This window comes from Ahaetulla prasina, chromosome 3 (genome assembly GCF_028640845.1).
Source record: "Ahaetulla prasina isolate Xishuangbanna chromosome 3, ASM2864084v1, whole genome shotgun sequence".
Classification (NCBI taxonomy): domain Eukaryota; kingdom Metazoa; phylum Chordata; class Lepidosauria; order Squamata; family Colubridae; genus Ahaetulla; species Ahaetulla prasina.
The window spans coordinates 28,605,958-28,627,408 of record NC_080541.1 but is presented as its reverse complement, the minus strand read 5'-3'; the positions used below and the strand labels follow the sequence as shown (position 1 = coordinate 28,627,408).

At 38.6% G+C, this 21,451-nt stretch overlaps 1 protein-coding gene and 1 long non-coding RNA gene across 2 annotated transcripts in view; one reads left to right on the top strand and one right to left on the bottom strand.

Moving 5' to 3' along the window:
* The window catches only part of LOC131193903 (uncharacterized), a 147,802-nt gene extending 138,677 nt beyond the window's left edge, over positions 1-9,125 (bottom strand). The window contains exon 1 of the long non-coding RNA XR_009154056.1: positions 8,999-9,125. This is a non-coding gene — a long non-coding RNA (uncharacterized LOC131193903). The remainder of the gene's footprint in view (positions 1-8,998) is intronic.
* The window catches only part of OXR1 (oxidation resistance 1), a 226,982-nt gene that overhangs the window by 148,163 nt on the left and 57,368 nt on the right, over positions 1-21,451 (top strand). Inside the window, exon 4 of the mRNA XM_058174310.1 lies at positions 16,238-16,320. Coding sequence (XP_058030293.1) covers positions 16,238-16,320 — 83 coding nt within the window. The remainder of the gene's footprint in view (positions 1-16,237; positions 16,321-21,451) is intronic.

Here is a 21,451-nt window from a genome sequence, read left to right as displayed (position 1 = left end):
GATTTTTTCGTAATGCCCTCCCGGAAAATCATCAATCCTCTGGCATCAGCCATCTGAAGCCCACTCCTTCTGGTACAATTTGCTTGACAAAAATAATATTTCTTTCTTTTTCACGTACCTGTCTGGGAATCTGCCTCAGAATGGCTATCTCCTGCCCCTGTAAATCAGTGCCCCACTCCTATGTTTTCTAAGAATTTCATCTCTCGTCTCTCTTCTCACAAATTTGACATGAACCTCTCTGGGAACTGCATGCGTGCGTGCATATTGAATTAACTCTATAAACTCGATCCACATCCCAATTCATGAAATCAACACCTCTCCCAAGAAATTCTCCCAACAATTTAGTCACAACATCTCTCAAGTCTTCTTGGTCCACTTCTTCCAAATTTTGAAACCTAAGGAAATAAGACATTTTATCCATCTGTAGTCCAAGCACAGCATTGCCTGTCGTCTCCTCTCTTTTCTGCACTGCCCGCATCTCACCCTCCAAACCTTCCACTTTCTGCTTGTTTTCTGCTGAAACTTGTTGAGTATCCTTTAAATCCTTTTGGATAGTCACAATTTCTGCTCTTATTTCATCAATTTCTTGTCCATATTAGATAACTTTTCCAAAATTCTCTCCATCTCTCCAGCAGTTGGTCTCTGACCTTTGCCATTAAGGAAAAAAAATACAAAATCCTCAGGCAGGCACGGTATCCTTGTAATTTCCTCCGGATCCACCAGGGGCACTCACAGGAGCAACGAGTCCAGAGTACAGTTAGTCAACCAGGAAGTCAAGGGAAGTGATGTCATCAAAATTCTCATAGTGAAGGCGGAAGCTGGACGCCACCACTGTTCCCCAGAAGGAGGGGGCCTCAAACCTTCCCTCCTAAATTTCTCCATCACCTCTTCTCTCCAGAGCTCCACAAAACCGTAATCTTCTTATTTTAAGTTCTCCTCTCTCCAGAATAACTCGTGCTCCTTCCAACCGCAGGGGAGAAAACCCCCGCACTCGGAGCAGTCCACTCACGTTTACCGATATTCCTTCCCTTCTCCTCCTCAATTCTTCTCCGTGCCCTGTTCACCACCAGGCTGCTGCAGTTATAAATCCAATGCCCCGGTGTCACCGGGCACAGCGGCCCAGGCGACGACCAAAATAATGGCCGCGGCCTGTGGCCTCCGAACCCCGCCGAGCCTAGGACGCGCCAGCATCGGTCCCCACAGTCCTGTATGTCGGCTGGGAGACCCCTGGCGAGCCGTCCGTGCGGCAGGTGTCCTTTTCGGAACACCTGGCCCCTGAGGGCCTCGGCGGCGGCCGGATTCGGGCGCTGGAGGCAGGAGAAGCCTTCCAGACGTCCGTTGCCGCTGGATACCGGAAGTCGTCTCCTATTTGTTTATATATCAAACTTCTTAACCGCCCATCTCCCTCAGAGAGGGGGTCTTATTATCTTGTTACTTATATATTGTGTCTATAAAATTTGCCAAATCATGCACAAGGCTCTGATAAATTGCAGGATTTGAAAGTACCCTGAACTATCTCCAAATTCCTTGGAGGTAGATGAAATTGATTTTTCTCCCTGTCGAGTCCTCCTGTAATATTGTTTCCAACTTGACAGTTATTGCTGATTAATTGGAAAGCATTTTGAGACCTGGGAGTAAGATATACCTGCTTCTGGGTAAAATCAAAAGATTCTAGACACATATCATACTGTGCAAAAGTTCTGAAGACCAATCCATTTTGAAAAGATTCCTGGAGCCTGAAAAGATGATATTTCAGCCTATTCAGGGATTAACAATCGTATCTGGAAAATACATAAATTCATTCATTCCCTTGCTCAATCTTGGTCTATTTTCAAAAATTCTTTAATAATACAGAAATTTAGCAGATATCTGACCTTGAAGACAACTGGACTACTTTTTGGACACTGTAGTTGTTTATTAAGTAGTCTGGAAATTTTGCCTATGGTTTTTCTTTCTTTGATTTCTCTTTTCTTTGATCCCTGTTCCAACAGGATTTAACTGTGAATCTACTGAAGATAAGGATTAGCATTCTTAATTATTATTATGGTTTGTTCAGCCAGCTGTTTGGATTTGGCATTTTTATCTACCTAACAACTCATTCCAAAAGCAGTTGTTGTTTGATGATACTAAAGATATTGTCACAGTATGCAAGCTCTTCCTTTTGCAATTGACTGGTGTTAATTTTGTCAAAGCTGATGTTTACTTTGGTCCATTCACTTTCTCTCAGCTTCAGAAGCAGATAAGCAAACCATTTCCCAAAATATTACCAAGGCCCATGTATTACCAAGGCCCACAGTCAAGACTGACTTGAAGGCACACATAAATCCTTCAAAAAGAATATATATATATATATATATATATATATATATGTATGTATGTATGTATGTATGTATGTATGTATGTATGTATGTATGTATGGTATGTATGTATGTATGTATGGGTATATATGACTTACGTGTTTGTATGGAGAGAAAGAATAGGAGAGAATAGGATACATATAGGATACCCAGGACCACTTTTAGTCTACATGTACCTTCAAGTGTTGCATAGGAAGTATGGTTATTAAGTTAATAACTGTATGAATTGCTGTTCATTGTCTTATTTTTTCTATTATGGATAAATTGTAAATTTGTGTTAGAGGTTAATTGTAGAGCTTTAACAAATATATTCAAGCTATCTGTGATGGCGTCATGTTAAATTGATATATTCCAACAAGTTAATTAACCTTTTCTTTAATGCTGTGTATACTATGAAATTTTGAGTTATATATCAGAAACATACAATCATTGTCTGATTCATAGGGAGGCAACCTACCTGAGCTTTTATAATAACCAAGAAAATTATTCTTAGACATCCAAAACAATTTGAAAATCATGACATTTCTCTATGGATAAGCAGTAGTTGAATTATATTGGGGTCCAGCTAAAAAGAATGAGTGTTATATGGAAAAAAACTACAAAATAGGCTTGTGAATTTATTTTTTATTTTTACTGCAGTTTGGAAAGTTGTCAGTAGAAATTAGGTGCAAAAGAATGACAATTTAGAATTAAGAGATTTTAAGCCAGGATGTTTAAAATATCAGAACTGAACTGAGCTGGCAGGAGGCTACAATATCTTGATATCCATTCATCATGCTAAATCTTTTGTTAAAGGCCTCAATATTACACAATTAAGTATGTATTATTTAAATAAATAATAAAAAGATTCTTATCTGGTAAGACATCTTGCACTTGATGAAAAGAATGCTTTTTATGTAGCTTTTAAAGTTAAAAGTTCCTCATTAGTATTGATATTTGGCAGTTTTATTATAGTGAGAGAATGACCTATGACAGTGGTCACCAACAGATGGTCCACGGACCACAGGTGGTCCACGAGAAAATTTTGGTGGTCCGTAGCACACCTGGGTGGAGGAGCTATTCCAGGATGAGCAATGGCCAGTCCTGTGACTAGAGCTCTGGAATACGGGACTGTCCAGGCAGCTTATGTTGGAGTTGTAAATCTCCACCAATTCAATTCAAAACAAACCAGTAAAAAAGTCAGGTTATTGTAGTGGTTAAGGTGCTGGCCTAGAAACCAGAAGACTCTAGACCAGTGATGGCGAACATTTTAGACACAGAGTACCCAAACCAGAAGGCGCATACCCGCTCGTATGTATGCACCCCAGAGCATCAGAAACTCAATGACCAGCTGGCTGAGCTGGAGCGACGATGCATGTGCCCACAGAGAGGGCTCTGTGTGTCACCTCTGGCACGCATACCATTGGTTTGCCATCATGGCTCTAGACAACCCTTCAGCATAAAGTCAGCTGGGTGACTTTAAGTCAGCCCCTCTCTCCCAGCCTAACCTCACAAGGCTGTTGTGGGGAAAACAGGAGGCAGGAGTGTTAGGTATATTAATCGCCTTGAAACAGATAGGCAGGCAGGCAAAGTTGTGATAAAAATTTAATTAAAAATTAATAATAAAATATTATGATAACAGAAAAAATGGCTAAAGAAGAAGTGAGAAAACAAAAGATTGCCCAACAGTTTAATCAAGTATTTGAGTCGCTGGTATATGTTGCCTTTCTCAGAAGCTTTATAAAAAATCAAAATTGCAGTTGGAGGCTTGGCTAGCCTACTTTGTAATACCTTATAATTTAAATTGATTATGAATGGTTGATCCCAGGTACAAAAATCTTGATCATCCCTAGTCATTAATAATAATAGATAATAATATTAATAATGATTAATTAAAAATAATTAATAGAGAGATTAAAGTTTCAATATTCCTTTGTTTCAGTTTGGTTTTTTGTAATCCAAAGAATTACAAGGAACCCATAATTCAAATAATTCTGTATTATAAACATTTCCAAGTCACGACGAATAATCTTGTAGAATAATCTGACTCATTTGCATTCCTTCTTATAGTTTTTCCTTAAAATAAGCCACATTGGCCACAGAGAACTCTTGCTTGGGTGAGTCGTATTCAGCTGCCAACTGCAGTATAGGAAAAGCTGAGTTTTCACCTAGCAGCATGATCCATACAAGCCCAAATTAGTTCATTCTCCCACACCAAAGCTCTGTGTATAAAGGCGATCAGATCTTGGCTTTAAACACCAACAAAAAAATACCAGAAAATGACAGGAAAGAGATACAAAACTCTTTGTTTCCATCTAATTATCATCCAGATTTAGGCAGGGTAGGTCTGATACCCCTAATTATATAAAGCATACAATCACAGAATATAGGTTGTAAGATTGTAATCCAATTCCCTGCTCAGTGAAAACATCCGCTAGTACAGCATTTCCCTGGATAAGCAATCCAACCTGTTTAAACACACTTCTGGGTAAGCAGACTACACCACTGTTTTCAACAGCCCTTCTGTTAGAAAATTCTTCCTGATGCCCATTCATAATCCTTGTAATTTATATTGTTTTTATCTTATTTTATGGCGTAACACTGAACACCATCTTGACAGTCCTTCAGATACTTGAAAGTCTCTCACATTTCTTTCCAGTTCTTTCTTCTTTAAGCTAAACATTATCAATCATTCCTCATAAGTTTTTTTCTACCTGGCTTCTTAGCATTTTGGTTGTATTCTTTTGAATGTTCCAGTTGTCAGCATCATTCCTTAAACACAGTGCTTAAAACATCACAGAATATTCTGGGTATGGTATGACCAATGCAAAATAGAGAGATACAATTAATTCTCTTGAATGGGCTGTAATTTGAGTGTAGCCTATGACATCTTCCTTCCTTGCTTCCTTCTCACTGCATCACACTTGTAATCAACAAACCTACCCAAATATTCCTCATATCAACCCATCCTATACTCATACTTTTGATTTTTCTATCCAAATAAGGGGCTTTGCATTTCTCCCTGACATTCAATTTGCTGCTTTTGCCCATTATTCCAGGTTTATAAGATCTTTCTAAACTTACTTTCTTCTAAGTTATTTGTTATCGTCCTATTTTTGTGTCATCTGCAACCAGTTCTGAATCCTTCTAATAATATAGTCCACCTCACATTTTGTCATCTTCTCTACTAGAATCTCTTGGGAGATTGCAAATGCTTTGCAGAAATAAACGTGCATTATGTCCATTGTCTAGTCACTCTTAAAAAAAAAGGATATTGGGTTGGTTTGGCATAAACCCATTCTGATTTGTCCAAGCCATGCCTTTTCTTAATCCCTCCAAGACGGAGTGGCTGTGGATGCCGACACCCAGGTACAGTGAGCTGCAGCCGCGGCTAACTGTTGGGGGCGAGTCATTGGCCCCGATGGAAAGGGTGCGCAACTTGGGCATTCTCCTGGATGGGCGGTTGTCTTTCGAAGACCATTTGACGACCGTCTCCAGGAGAGCTTTTTATCAGGTTCACCTGATTCGCCAGTTGCGCCCCTTCCTGGACCGGGATGCCCTATGCATGGTCACTCATGCTCTCGTGACCTCTCGCTTGGACTATTGCAATGCTCTCTACATGGGGCTCCCCTTGAAGAGCACCCGGAGACTCCAGTTAGTCCAGAATGCAGCTGCGCGGGTGATAGAGGGAGCGGTTCGGAGCTCCCATGTAACACCCATCCTGCGCAGACTGCACTGGCTGCCTGTTGTCTTCCGGGTGCGCTTCAAGGTATTGGTGACTACCTTCAAAGCGCTCCATGGCTTAGGACCAGGATATTTACGGGACCGTCTACTGCCATCTTCTATCTCCCAGCGACTGGTGCGTTCTCACAGAGAGGGATTCCTTAGGGTGCCGTCAGCCAAGCAATGTCGACTGGCGGCCCCCAGGGGGAGGGCCTTCTCTGTGGGGGCTCCTACCCTGTGGAACGAACTTCCCCCTGGACTTCGTCAACTATTCGACCTTCGGACCTTCCGCCACAAACTTAAAACCTATTTATTCCGTCTAGCTGGACTGGCTTGATTTTAAAATTTTTAATTTGCCTTTATGGGTTTTAAATTTTTGTAAATTTTTATAGGGTGTTACTGTATTTTAAAATTTTTGGCCAATTGAATAAGTTTTTTAAGGGGTTGTTCTTAATATTATATGTACTGTTTTCTTTGTATTTTATTCTGGCTGTGCACCGCCCTGAGTCCTTTGGGAGAAGGGCGGTATACAAATTAAAATATTATTATTATTATTATTATTCTAACATTTTCCAAAGAACATAGTAGGAGCCTTCAAGATGATACTTTATGTTCATCCAAGACTCTGAGATGTGACTGAAAATAGCCTTGAGACTGAAACTTTGTTATGGTAGCTCTATAACCATCTCATAACTTATTCTGAACTGCCCCTTTCTCGTGTCAGTTGTTCTTGGGCTGATTTCAGCACAGTTCCCCTTTGTAGGGAAGGAAATTATATTATCACCATACCATTTTTCCAAGAAGTGAAACTGCCCCCTTTCCCCGCCTTCCTTTGGTACTGATATAAACCCTATCCTCTTTTGTTGCTGTTAACTTCCTTTATGAGCTTAACTTCCTTTGTGCTTTGAACTTTCTCCTTCTCTCCAGATACTAACTGCTTGCTGGTACAACTCTTTAGTATTTACCCCCAATCCTCCTTTTCTTCTATGAGGAGTTATAATGAAGTGCACAACCTTGACTCCAAGGCTACATGTATCGCCTCAAGGCCTTCAAATGTTCTGCCTAATTTTAAACACTATTGTGACAGAAGAAAAATATTAAATATATGGAGGGAAATCATATTCTGCTTTTAAATTTCATTTGAATTTTAAATTAAAATTATATGCACTGTAGCAATTTGAATTACATTTGAATTAAATTGCCTTGTTTTTCTCTTAGCCCCATTCATTATTTTGTGCTCTGTCATTCTTCGGTTTTTGTTTTGGAAGATGATGCAAATCTCTGTATTACAATAATTGTTAAGGCAGCCTCACTGTTAATTAAGTGGCTTGCCATTGTTTTTCCTTTGTATTTCCAATCTAGTCTATAGCCCTGAAATTCCCTCCATTCCACTTATGTCCTGAAATTAGCCAAAGATTAACTAATTGCGAACCAGAGCCATTGGGGGTGGGATTAGGGGAAAAATAGCCAAAATGGCATAGGTAGAGCAAACCCCCAAATCTTTGTAAATGCATAGAAATTGTACACAGGAACAAAGCGACAAAAAGCTTGTATGCCTTGGTCTCCACCTGCTGTGAACGTGCCTTGTGCTATGTGCTAAATTTACATAAAATGTGAGATAGCATGGTGAAGTTGAAAAACCAAAGCAATTGTATTAGTCTGTCTGTCTGACTGCCAGAATCCAGGAATTCCCTGGCATTTGGGGATTTAACTTGATCTAGGATGCTCAGATTCCCAGCTGAAACTATGGTTGAGATTGTTTTTGTGATGTGAAATTAATGTCTTGAATCTCATCACATCTTGAGTCTGCTCATTGGTGTTCATGGATGTGCTCTGATAGTTTTCTGTCTGTCCTATGTAGTGGCTGTTACAGTTCTCACATTGTATGCTGTAGGCAACTCTTGATTACTTAAGATGCTTTAATTGATTTGTGTTCTATGGTGATGTTATGTCATGTTTAATAGTCTGTTGGATGTTTTGATATATAGTTAACCTTTTCATAGTTTGTATTGGTTCTGCTGTAGTGAGTTGAGTGGGCAGACATCTTTTGATAAAATTGGGTGTGTTGTGTAGTACTGCTGCAGTGGATTCTTTCTGAGCCTCAGTTGCAATACTTTAACATTAGAGTAAGGTTGACCAAACTCACTTTTACTTTTGAGTAACCACATAGAATCACATTCTTAGGAAGCTGCAGTTACATAATCATACTGAGCATAACAAAAATGCCCCTTAATATGTCAATTGAACATATTGAATATTTTCTTTCAGTTATCTATGCTTGCAATGTAAACTTTAGTTTACAAGGTAGTGAATTTTGTGGAAGTGAGACATATACTCCCTACACAGACATAGGATGTCTATGATTTAAAAGATACTTTTAAGTCGACCTGATACATCCCGATGGAAATACCTAATTTACTATTTGGGTATGCCTTTTATTTCAGAAAGTGATGCAGAGAAAGTGCCATCTTTATTTGGGCAGTTATCTTTGCTGAGGTCAAAAGCTTTCTCCCAACTCCTTCTGACTGAAGTAGTTTCCTTAGCAGCTCCACAGAAGGATTCCAGGATTTACTTTTTTAAGATTTCCTCTGCTGGCTTATAAACTCCCAAGATTTATTCGTGGCCTCCCATCCCCTTTTTTAATTCCTACAACTCCAGGCACAGTCAGAAATTCACAAGCCATACGCGCCAGGAGAGAAGACCACCACCTCCTAAGAGGAGGGACGCGCGCGTGTTTGTGTGGTGCGTGTGTGAGAGAAGAAGAGAGAAAGGAGAGAATGAGAGGCTGAGCGAGAGGGTGCAAAGAGTCCTCACCTTCATCCACGCACGTGTCCCGTCACCTCCTAAGGGGAAGGCGTGCGGGCGTGAGTGAGAGTGAGAGTGAGAGAGACAGAGAAAGAGATCGTGGAGCTGAGGGAGACGCGTACAAGAGACCTCACCTTCACCCACGCGCGCGTCCAGCCCTGCGGGGATCTTCGCTGAGAAACTCGAGGGAGGCGGGCAGAGGCCTCGCCGCGCCTCCTTCCAGCCACACCTACCGAAGCCGCGCCGCTCGGTTCCTTTCAGCGCCGGAGACTTGAGGCGGCGTCAGCCCCAACTTTTGCCTAACTTTTTTTTTCTTCTCCTCCTCCCCCCACCCCACCGGCCGCGCTGCTCTCCGTTTCCGCTCCGAGCTCGGCTTCTAGTCCACCATGAGGGTGTCGCGCACGGCCCGTGCAGCGCGGTAGCTCCCCGAACTCGTCCCGCTTCCTAGCTCCGGAGCACGGGTGCCCGAGCCCCCATGGAGTACCTCACCACTTTCACGGGCAAGAGCGGCCGCCTGCTGAGGGGCACCGCCAACCGCCTGTGGGGCGCCGTCCCCGGCGCGGGGAGCCTCCGCCAAGTCCACTTCCAGGATTCCCAACACGACGGGGCGCCCTCGCCGCCCGGTAAGGCCTCCCGCTTGGCAAGTTACTTGGCCCCAGCTGGGCCGGCGGGTTTCGGGCGGGAGGTGGAGGAGGAGAGAGGTTTTCCCTGGTCAGTCAGAGAGAAAGAAAACGTCCGTCCCGCGCTCAGGTGGGACTACACTTCCCAGAATGCGCGACCCTTAAAAAGTTGTTTGGAGGGCACTCGGAGAAGGCGGGTTGCAGGCGCTGAAACTCTGGGCCTCCCCCTCCCCCTACAGCTTTGGTCAAATGCCTCTGGTGTATTTGGACTGGTTTCGTTAAAGACTTCGCATGTGTGAGAGTTTTATGAGGTGTTTACATAAAAGGGAAGAAAAAGAGAAGGACCTGGAGCAGCCTCTCCAACCTTGGCAACTTTAAGCCTAGAGGACTTCAACTCCCAGAATACCCCAGCCAGCTTTGCTGGCTGGGGTATTCTGGGAGTTGAAGTCCTCCAGGCTTAAAGTTGCCAAGGTTGGAGAGCCCTGACCTGGAGTATGAGGGAGTGGGTTGAACTCAAGGGAGATACACAGGAGTGCATATTGAAGTTTGGGGTCAAAACTTAAGGACACCCACCCATCCCCAAACCTCTTCTCTTTTCTGGTGCTGCATTTGGCCTTTTGTGGCTGGAAAGGGGTTTTTCAACCTCCCGCACTCCAGTCTGTCTCTCCTCCTTCCCTCCTCTGCTACTCTGTGGCCCATCTTCCCCAGCCATGCCAAGATATTCCTTGTTTAAGGAATGGTAGTCATGGGAAGAAGGCCCAAGCCAGAGTGGGGGGAAAAAGTCACCACTAGTGCTGACACCCATTTGCTTTGCTTTGCTTTATTTTATTTTATTTGCTAAGTAAGAGAGCCTAATGCAGTATTTCTTTAACTTCTTTCTCTCTTTTAAAAATTATGGAAGCTTTTGTTTACATGGTTTGTAATTATCAATATTTACCAGATTAAAAATTAAAATGGACACGTTTGCAGCCCTATTGCTTCTCACAACTGGGATTTTAATATGGTGTATTATTTTTTTTAAGGTAGACTGGCAGATAATTTTGATTTTGAAGCACCTTGAGAAGGTCCTGGGGTTCAGAGGAACTAGGATCACACTTTAAAATACACTGTCGTTTTGGACTATTCCTGCCAGAAAACTTTGGTAGCTTTTTTCCAGTTCTTTTTCTTTGATACAGCAGGGAAAATGAATATCATCACTGTCCTTGAGAGATTCTCAGTGTGGGAATTGTACTTTCTTTCTCTGTCTTTTCTTTTGAATTCTACTGAATAGTAATTTCTGGATCTACATATCACATCTTAGTTTATTAAACAAGCCATAGTAGCCTTGTTCCTATTACTGCAGTTTACACATTACATTAACTCAAAATATGGTTTATTATATGTGTGGCTCGGAGTGGTGTAGAAAAACAAAGTGATGTACAAAATCACTAGAAAAATAAAAACAACAACAATAAAAATGTTAACAAGCAGTTTAAACACATGCTGTAATCTGGTTTGTTTTACATTACCATATGTGAATGTATTATTTTTTATTTATTATGTATATAGGTTTAAACAAACTGATTCCACTTGAATCTGGATACTGTATATAATCAACACCAAATAATAAAGATAAATAATGCATCACAGTCCATGCATATAAAAACAGAAATAGAACAAAAATTTTCTGAACAAAATCTTACATGGATTTATCTGTCAACCTGATCAAAGGCTTGGAGCAAATATCCAAGTTTTTAATGCCTGACAAAAATATCAAGATCGTTGAAGAAATACTATTGCAGAGGGCTGGCCACATGACAGAGGAAGCATAATGACTAGTAACTGTAGCTTGTAACCAGTGGGCTGTAGATTAGAATAGTGTAAATATGTTAATTCTAAGGTTGGATAGGCACTTTAAACCTAGATTGAATTATTAATTGGGATAGGCTGTTTGCTTAGGAATACTTTGCTTTGATTGAAGAAACTACAGGAGGTATGTCAGTGAAGCAAGGAAGTCACTAATGCATGGGTCCAGAACTTTAGTTTCTCCTTTTGTGGTTTTGTTTTGAATTAAAGTAATTGTAATCACGTTTTCTTCTTATGGGCCATGTATTGCCTGTTTCTGTGTTTGCTACATAACAGTCTGTGTAGCCCCAGCTTTGTCTGAACAGAAAACGTCATGTGTCTCTTTGTTTGTGCAAGCAGTGTATTCATAAAGATTTTGTATTCATAAGTTTTGCCTTGGGGAAAATTATTTTTAAGCAAAGGTGTTACTAGATATGTTAAAAGTTAACAGGCTTTTTGTCCAAGTGAGTGATAATAAAATTTCATAATATAAAATGTCCATGTATTATTGAATCCAATGTTACATTAGGATAGAATCTCAGGGATTATTTTCTATTATGTACTTTAATATGTTTAAGATTAAATAAGAATAATATTAAAATAAAATAGTTGATAAAGCTACAAAAGTAATTCATTTGTTTAGTTTAGAATTACCCAACTATTCAAAAGTAAATTTAATGTTCTTGTATTTTAATTTTAATTTACTTTGCACGACCCTTAAAAACTATATTACGGTAATTTGTATGTGAGGGGTGAGGGCCCCCCCCCAAAAAAAATCCTGTTTAGCATGGCTATGCTTCAGTATACAGTAGATGTCTTGATATGAGAATGACTGGGAATAGAATTTAACTACAGTCAACTGATTTACTCTTTAACAAGCCAGACTATTAGTGATAATCTTTTGATTTTAGTTAAAATCTTTAGTTTTTAATTAACTTCAATATTGTGTAATGAACAAACTTTGTTTTATTTAAATATTACAGAAGCTTTGTTGTTATTTTTAATTTGTAGTTGGGGAAATTATCAAATTGTAGTTTGAAATCCTGTAGAGTTCTTTCTATTCATAGCTTAAATAAATAGCAGTTCAGATGTTACAGCAGTTGGAAAATATGCAAATGTTGGAAAATATGCAAATAAAATGTTGGAAAATATGCAAATAAATAGGTATGGCTTTGGCGGAAAGATTACTGTGTTTCTGTATTTTCATGCTGGCCATATGATGACATGGCAGCCTTACTCAAAAGGAAGCATACCAATAAAAGTATGACAGCCCCGTCCCTCCTTGCCAGGACATGATCAGATCTTAAAGGGCCTTCCAAAACCCCAGGTGAATGAGGGTTTCTGGAGAGAGAGGGGTGTTGTTCCAGAGAATAGAGGCACACTTGCTTTCTCAGTCCTACAAGGTAACATTGTTGAAGATATCTATTTTGCTTGACTGTACTAGGAGGGGAGAAATTATTGGAGATGGACAATCCAGGTAATCAGGCCCTGAGCCATCAATGGCTGGTATTCTAAAATTTATTTTATTTTCTATGATATTGTTATGCTGGTTAAAAGCTATAGTAATTATAAAAAATGCTGGTTTTATAATGTCCTTTGAATCTAAATTTACACTAAGAAGTTATTATTAAGCAACCAATAGTAGAAAATAAAATGCAAGATAGGGAATTCTTGTATAATATTCTGGAATACATTCTGTGCTAATGCTTTAGTTGGTAGCAAATTGTTCTTATTCATTTCATATGTTGCAATTCCTTGTACAGTGTGAATTTAGTTTTTAAATAAAGATACTTAAAGAAAAAGTACATTGCTAGCATAAAAGAGGACCAGTACAGGAGCTCTGGGTTTTAATTTATTTCTTTTTATAGTGCTCTCACTACAGAGCAAATCATTTTAAAATTATATGTCTTTCAAAACAGGCTTGTTTGGAGTCACTTGTTGCAATAAAACATTTTTTAAAAAGTGGTACAGTACAAGTTCATTATATAAGCCTAAGAAGTTATTTAGATCCTGTCCATAGATTTTTCCCATTAATTGTGAAAATTGTAAAAAAATTAGATAAAAACTACTCCATTGTAAATATATAATTTAATACTTCAGAATAATAATAAGATTCTTAAATTAATTTTTGAAACATAGGCCCAAATAATGGAGTTTCATTTCAGATGCATAAAAGGATAATATTTAAAGTATCCTTTATTCAAGAAAATTATATAGCTTAATTCTGAATTCTGTATACTCAAATCTTAATTTTCAGGTTGTATCTCCATGCAAAATAATTTGTAATGGAGGAAGTCAAATTCTCTAAATACATAGATCTAGTAAATAGAACATTTTAAATGATTGTCTCTGATAAGTTTACTTCAGCCTGTTAATAGTTTTGGAGGAACTGATAGTTCTGTTGAATGACATCATTCCTAATTGGGAACACACACACAGAAGGTGTTTTCTAAAAGATCAAGCGGTAAAGATCAACCTCTGGAAAATCAAAGATGGACGGAGTTTTTGAAATTCTATATGATAGGAATATCAATATCCCAGATACCCTAGAAGTTATTTCCTGTGTACATGAACCTCTAATATTAGAAAATATAGCTTGGTTAACACTTGGTCATTACCAAGTTGGAAGGCTAGAGGAATTGATGAAGTATCTTCAGAAATAGGAATTGATAGAATATCCTCAGCAATATGGCAAGTAGCAGCAAAAAAAAAATCAGTAAAGGTTCAAACTAAATCAAGTCTGGAAAATGTTACAGTGGTCTGTTTGGAACGGGTCAGTCTAGGTACCAATACTAAAAAAAATAAGACTTAACACTGTATGTATTCTATCATGCAACACTAATTTCACATGCTACCAACATTAAGTTGGAATGCATACAATGTTACATTCTAATGCATTTAGAATCCTGCAGCATAGAAATGGCATATGAGGAATATGCCATTATATATGGCATAGAGAAATGGCATGGAAAGAGAAATGGCATATGAAGAAGGCTCAACTTTTGTGGAGCCAACAATCATGGCAAACAAAAGGAGCTAGTGCATGGATTGGCTTCTCATAAATTCTTTCCAGATCAAGGAGAGCCAGGGTCACCCACAAAATTGCCCTGTACAAAATCTCTCTGTGAAGATATCGTAAAATAGTTTGAGAGTTATAGGAATCAGGGGAAAAACATCCTGCTTCAGCTACAGTTCAGAGCTTTAAAAAAAAACTCTGGGTCGCCCATTTCCTGTTATAACTGCTTTAGGAAGATGCTTGTTATTGATGTTCTAGATGTTAAGAACTTTCCAAGTGAAAAGGTTTATTACACTGGGAGAATTTCCTCCTATCCTGAATGAAAGATATTTTACGAAAGCTTCAGGGTTTTTTAAAGCAACATTAATTTCTGGAATACAGCAAATGAGGGACTAGGATATTGACTTTGAAAAGTTAAGGAGCTAGATAGACTTGAAAGGCTAAAGTTTTATAACAATATAAAGTTTGAAATTAACTATAGGAAATATTCCCATGGGAAAGTTTTGCTGATTGGAAAATAAACAGACGATAAGAACGGACTTTGAAAGCCGATTAGAGAGAACCAGTGAGAACTAAGAATTACAATTAAAGGAGAACAAATCCATTAATATATGGAACAATACTCTTCGGTAATTAAAAAAAAAAAAGGCTATTGTGAAACAAATCCCCAAATTACTTTCACTATTGTCTAATACTGTAACAGAGGATACAGAAGAATAACAGATTTTATTGGATAAAACTAAAACTGATTAAATGTAGATTTGGTTTTTAAAAAATGCCAAAGTGTAAAAGTGATATGGAAAAAGATGTAGAAATGAAAATGTAAATGCTACGATATAAGAGTGATATGGAAAAAGATACCATATTGGATTTACAAATGAAACCAGCTGAGATCTTAATAATGGAATAGGACATACAAATAATAAACCACAAGAATAACTGAGCCTAGAGCTGAAGAAGCTTCTTGGGTGAGAAGTAGAATGTCTTCAAAGAAAAACAAATCCAGTTGCTTCTTGAAAAAGCACCTGTGGTACAACCATGATCTGGATGACTTATAATCTCCATAGACATCTTGGAGACTATATGTCTTTTCCAACTTATCCACTCCAATTTTAAAGCATGGCCATTTCAATATCTAAAATTAAATATGTTCTGAGACGAGGAGCAAATAGAAAAAAAAGGGTTAGACTCTTTTTCTCCCTGTTTTCTCTTTTTAGTCTCTTTGTGCACCATTTATAAAACTCTTTGCATTTCTTGAAGTTATGGAGTTTAGTTTCTTATAAATTGAAGAACAGAACTTGATCAGATAAAGTTTGCTTAATTTTTGATCAGTGAGAAAATGTGAATTTCTGAACAGAGTTCACAAGTCAAAATGGTAATCCCGAATGGAACATGCTTCCCAGCAACTCTGAGTGATTTTCCACTTCTTAAATCTTTTTAAATGTTTAACAATAGAAAACAAAAAATTGCCATTAAAGTGCTACACAGCTGTGTTTGAAAAACTGTATCTAAAGTTAAGGATTAATCTCTGAAGCTGATTTTAATTTACTGCAGATGACAGGCAAGCTATATGTAATGAAAATCTAATTAAATATGTTAGAGAACTGTTATAACCTTGCCCTATATTGAAAAAACTTTTCATCTAGTTTCTTGTGATTTAATAATACTTTGGAAGGCTTGCACATATTGATAAAGCTAAGGCATTTCTAACACTTAAATGTAATAAATTTAGAGGAATGAAGTCTGTTCTGATAGGTAGTTGTCTTAGGCTGAGCATAGACTCACTGGCTGATAGCTATTTAACTGGTGAATTACATGTCTGGAAGTGATGTTGTAGTTGACAATGTGTGTGACAATCCTGAGATGAGAAAAAGATGAAGTAATAATGCGTGCTTTACCTCTATTTTTTTCAGATACCGGCCAGAAGAAGACTATAGACAAGAAAGATGGGAGACGCATGTCTTTTCAAAAGCCAAAAGGGACTATAGAGTATATCGTAAGTTGCTGCTTGGGTACCTAATTTTCAAGATACACTGAAAATGTGTTAATGGGATTGATAAATAGTATTCTGAATTTTTTCAAACATATTATGGAGTAATTCTGTTAAACTTTCCAGTCTTCCTGTAGATGTTATATATTAATAGTACATCACTGATTTTAAAATATATGCCTTATTGTACTTTCAGAAGTCATCAATAAATCCCTTATTGCTTCTAATGCTTTTAATAGCTAATAAACCACTGAGTGTAGATTAGTATAATTTTGTCCAATTTTACCAGTGTGGTACACAAATATTTTTGTTCTAAGTTTCATTGACCTATTAATACATCAGGGACTAGTTCTGTTTTTTAATCATCAGTAACTGAATGCCGAACCTGTGTGTTCTTCAAATGACCCTTAAGCAGAAGTATAGTCAGTCTTAAATTTCTGGTTACTAAGGGAAACTAAAAGTCTGAATATATTTATGGTTTTTAGATACAGAATTTTCAAGTTGTACCACTGTAAATCAATTCAGTGTTTTAATTTTTAAGTAGAAAAGATTTGTTTGAAATGAAACTTAGTAAAAAGCTGGCTATTAGGATTCTATTTCTATGTATGTACTGTGAGTATTTTTGTGACAGTTTAAACAGAACTACTCACTCTAAAGTTCTATTGCTCTTTTGCTTTCCATCGCTGAATTTCAGAGATACTAATGAGTATATAACCATAAAATGTAATTAGGAAGTGAATTGGTTCCTTCACTTTAAATGAATTACTTGTATAAGCACTCTGATACAGAGTGGTATGAGCTATCATGCTTTTGCATTTCTAACAAAATTGCTTTGAATGACTTGTGTATTAAACTACACAAGCAGAGCTTTTGTGTCAATTTTACAGTGTAAATCTATATAATGTATGTGTTAGTAAAGTTATCATCAGATAATAAGCTTGTTCATGAAGTTATTATACACTCAGATTTTGATTTATTGCAGTAGGAGAAAAATATAGCCACAGTTGCCAGTAATCAAACTCTTTTCAGTGAATTTGGAAATGATCAGTTGACACAAATATGAAATAATTTAAGTAATTTGTACCATTGTACCAAGAAAATTTACAGTTTTCAGAGTGCATACTACAAAATGATCTCTAATTACTTTTACAAGCAATTGAAAATAATGTTGGTAAGACTTGCTATTGCTAGGTTCGTTAGCCTTAAAGTGTTTGGGTCAGGGTATTAAAGAGACGGAAATGTTTCATTTAATTTTTCCACTTCTATCTCAAAATAACTAATAACTTGTCATTATTACATAGTGTATCAGGACTTCAATTTTCTTATTGTTTGTTACATATTTGTGACCTGATTTGTTTAGATTTCTATTTTATTTTATTCCCGATTCTCAATAATTCTCAAAGTTTTAAAATAAATTTGGAAATATAAAAATGTATAAAGATTTCTTCCATGTATTTATTCCTTCTCATGAAAAATTCTGTTTGCATAGAAGTTTAACTTCTTAGAAATCCTCCCTGATAAATGCATGCAATACTTGGAAAACTTACTTTTCTATTAAATTGTGTACAATATTTTCCTTTGGAAAAATTATTTGAAAATATTAGAAAAGAGGAAACAACTTTTTGGAAAAAATGCTGTAGATGACACACACTCATAATACCCCTCTAATCCTGAAAAATTCTGGCTTGTTGACTCCAAAAATAGAATATATTTCCTGTGGTAAGCATTGTGATTAACTTGATGAACTGCTTTAAATAATTGCTAATCACAATTATAATTGTTTATAAAAAGCAAGACACATCAGTATTCTGGTACTTAGAAACTTGAGCAATGATCAGATTTTTAATCTATCGTTTTTTAAAAAAAAATAGTTGAGAGTCTATGAAAAATGTATAATATGGTAGGATTTATCCACTATTCATTAATATATTCATAAATCATAGGATTTAGAAAAACAGTACATTCTAATCTGTTATAGAAAGAAATACTGAATAATAAAATCCAAAACATGTTGCAGTCCTACTTCCATGTGAGTTTAAATTTCAGTTTATTTTAAATTTCTTATATAGAAATATAGTAGAGCTTACAGATACATAACTAATCAAATGACTCTAAATATGGCTTTATCTATGGAAAGTGTGTGTGTATATATAGCAGAACAGAAGAACACAGTCAGAAAAGAAGGAAAAAACGTCCCTTTTCCAGCACCTTAAAACCACAGGACATGAAATTGATTTTGAAGGAACCAAATTAATCTCCAAAACTGAACACTACAACAAGAGAATAATTATGGAAGCCATTGAAATAGAGAAACACCCCCAGAACATGAACAAACATGACGACACCTCCCACCTACCAGACATCTGGAAACTAGCCTTAGTCAGCAAACAAGTCCCAGCCACGAAAATTGACATTGGACCCAGGATAACACATGACACCACCACCAATCACCCTCACCAGATTCAAACCCAAACCCATCCCATAGACGAAACACAACCACCATCCAGAAGCCAGACCATGCTGGCACCATTGGCTGTTGCATCCTGCGAATGTGACTCAGGAGGTCACGTTCCCAGAACTCAGGACATTTCCAGGAAGCCCATTACCACTACAGGAGATCTCATTCCCAGAACTCAGGATGTTTCCAGGAAGCCCATAACCATGTCGTTACAACACAAAAGACTAGTGGGCACACAACTAGGACCACACCCACACAGGATGCTACAAAACAGCCGACTAATCTGCAAATACCAACTCCATCTACCAATCAAAATGCAACCACACAGCCAACCAATCCACTTAGAGCAACACTCCCCACTTCCCCACCAGTATTTATAGAGAGACGGCAGCTCCGACCATGCTTTGCTCGCACAAGCACAAAGCCGAAAGCACCAGCCTGAAGATGATGAGTGAGACCTCGTCGAAATGTCGCCAAGATACTCTCAACCTTACATGGGAAAAGACCTGAATATGCCAAGATCTACATATGTGTGTGTGTGTGTGTGTGTGTAGGTCTTGGCGTATTCGGGTCTTGTCCCATGTAAGGTAACCTTACACGGGACAAGACCCGAATACGCCAAGACCTACATACCTATACCCGTGAAAATCTACGAAAACACACACACACACATATATATATATATATATATATATATATATATATATATATATATATATATATATATATATATATATATATATATATATATATGAGTTCATGTGGGTATTAAAATAATCCTCATGTACCTCTGCCTGGTTCTTCGGGACCCTGCTCGCAAAAGAGCAGCTGCCCAGCACCTCTTGCCAGTTGGTGCCCACCCACCGGACCCCCACCCCCACCCAACCAAGCAGAGCGCCACTTACTGACCAAGCGATATCCCAGGATCACGATGTGGGTGAAGCTGGTGAGCACCAGGTCTTTGAGGAATCCGCACCACCGCCAACCTAGGACTGAGGATGGCTTCCTCTGCAGCTTCCAAACCCCGGCTGGAAGCGGACAAGAGGCTGGTCAGGAATGTTCTGTGGTTCCAGGTCCATGCTGCTACTCCAGCTCCCAAAAGACTTGGCAGTAGGCGGCTGGCCCAACCAGCCTCTTCTTCGCTTCCAGCCGGCGTTTGGAAGCTGCAGAGGAAGCCATCCTCAGTGCTGGAATGGCGGTGGCGCGAACTCCCCATAAGGGACTGCGGCTCCCTTCACCCTTCGTCGACTCTCTGCCCTGGTTGCCGGAAGACTCTCTACCCCAACTCCCGAAGACTTGGCAGCAGGTGGCTGGCCTGACCGGCCTCTCTTCTGCTTCCAATGGCTTCCAGCTGGGGTTTGAAAGCCACAAAGGAAGCCATCCTCAGTGCTGGGACAGCGGCGGCGCGTACTCCTCAAGGACCTGTTGCTCACTGGCTTTGCCCACATTGTGATCCTGGAATACCTCTCGGTCGGTGAGTGACACTCTGCCTGGTCGGAGTGGGGGGGTGTCCGCTGGTTGGACACCAAGTGGCAAGAGGTGCCAGGTGGCTGCTCTCTTGCGAGTGAGGTGGGAGTTTTCAGGTGTGGGAGATGGATGGATGGATGGATAGGAGGCGGGCGAGCGCCAAGAACGCTTGGGCAGCTCCCGATAAGCTTAGCTAATTTGTGTTTTGCCATTAAGGAGCCCAGCTGTCATTAATTGACCGGGTAAGGGAAGGGCTGCCTTCTGTGCTGTCCACGCCCAACCCTTCACTAGGACTTATTTTCAGGGGAGGGCGTATATTTATGCCCACCCCAAAAATCAGTCTTGGCCTTATTTTCAGGACATGTCGTATTTTCGGGGAAACACAGTATATATTTCCTATCACGTAGGGATATTATTTTTCAATGTGGTAAATCTCTGCCAATTATTTATTTGGCTTTTATGGTGCTCTAATTATTGTAAAGTCGTTACCTACCCTTCACTATTTTGTAAATGTGGTTTTCAGAAGGTTTATGAAATACAGCTATTAAAAAAATACCAGTTGGCCCCTTATTTACTTAAAATATTTATTTTAAAATGTAAAAATATAGATTGCAGTTATTCCAAAGTAAAAGTATAAGTGCTTTAATAATACTGATAAGAAAAATATATGTTAGCAATAACTAAAGATATTCAATTTCCTCTGATTATGATGAGTGTATTGCTGGATAGTAGTATTAAGTCAGTTTTGCTGCTTGTTTTTAATAGAAATTGTATAGCAATATCACTTAGACTTATATACCACTTCACAGTGCTTTTACTGCCCTCTCTAAGTGGTTTTCAGAGTCAACATATTGCCCCAACAGTCTGGGTCCTCATTTTATCCACCAGGCTCATCCATCAGAAGGCTGAGTCAACCTTGAGCCTGGTGAGATTTGAACTGCCAAATTGCAGGCAGCCGGCAGGCAGCAGAAGTAGCCTGCAGTACTGCACTCTAACCACTGCACCATCCTGGCTCATATTCATGACAATATTAAAAACCCAATATTTTTTTTAAAGCTGTATGTTTTTAAAAAAATACATGGATATAAAATGCTTTGCCCTTATAGGCTACTAAAATCTAAAATTTGTAAATCACAATTGCTTTCTATTAAGTGTAGTTGACAGACTTTGATTAGATATTTGTTATATTTTATATTTTGTCATTTCTGTCAG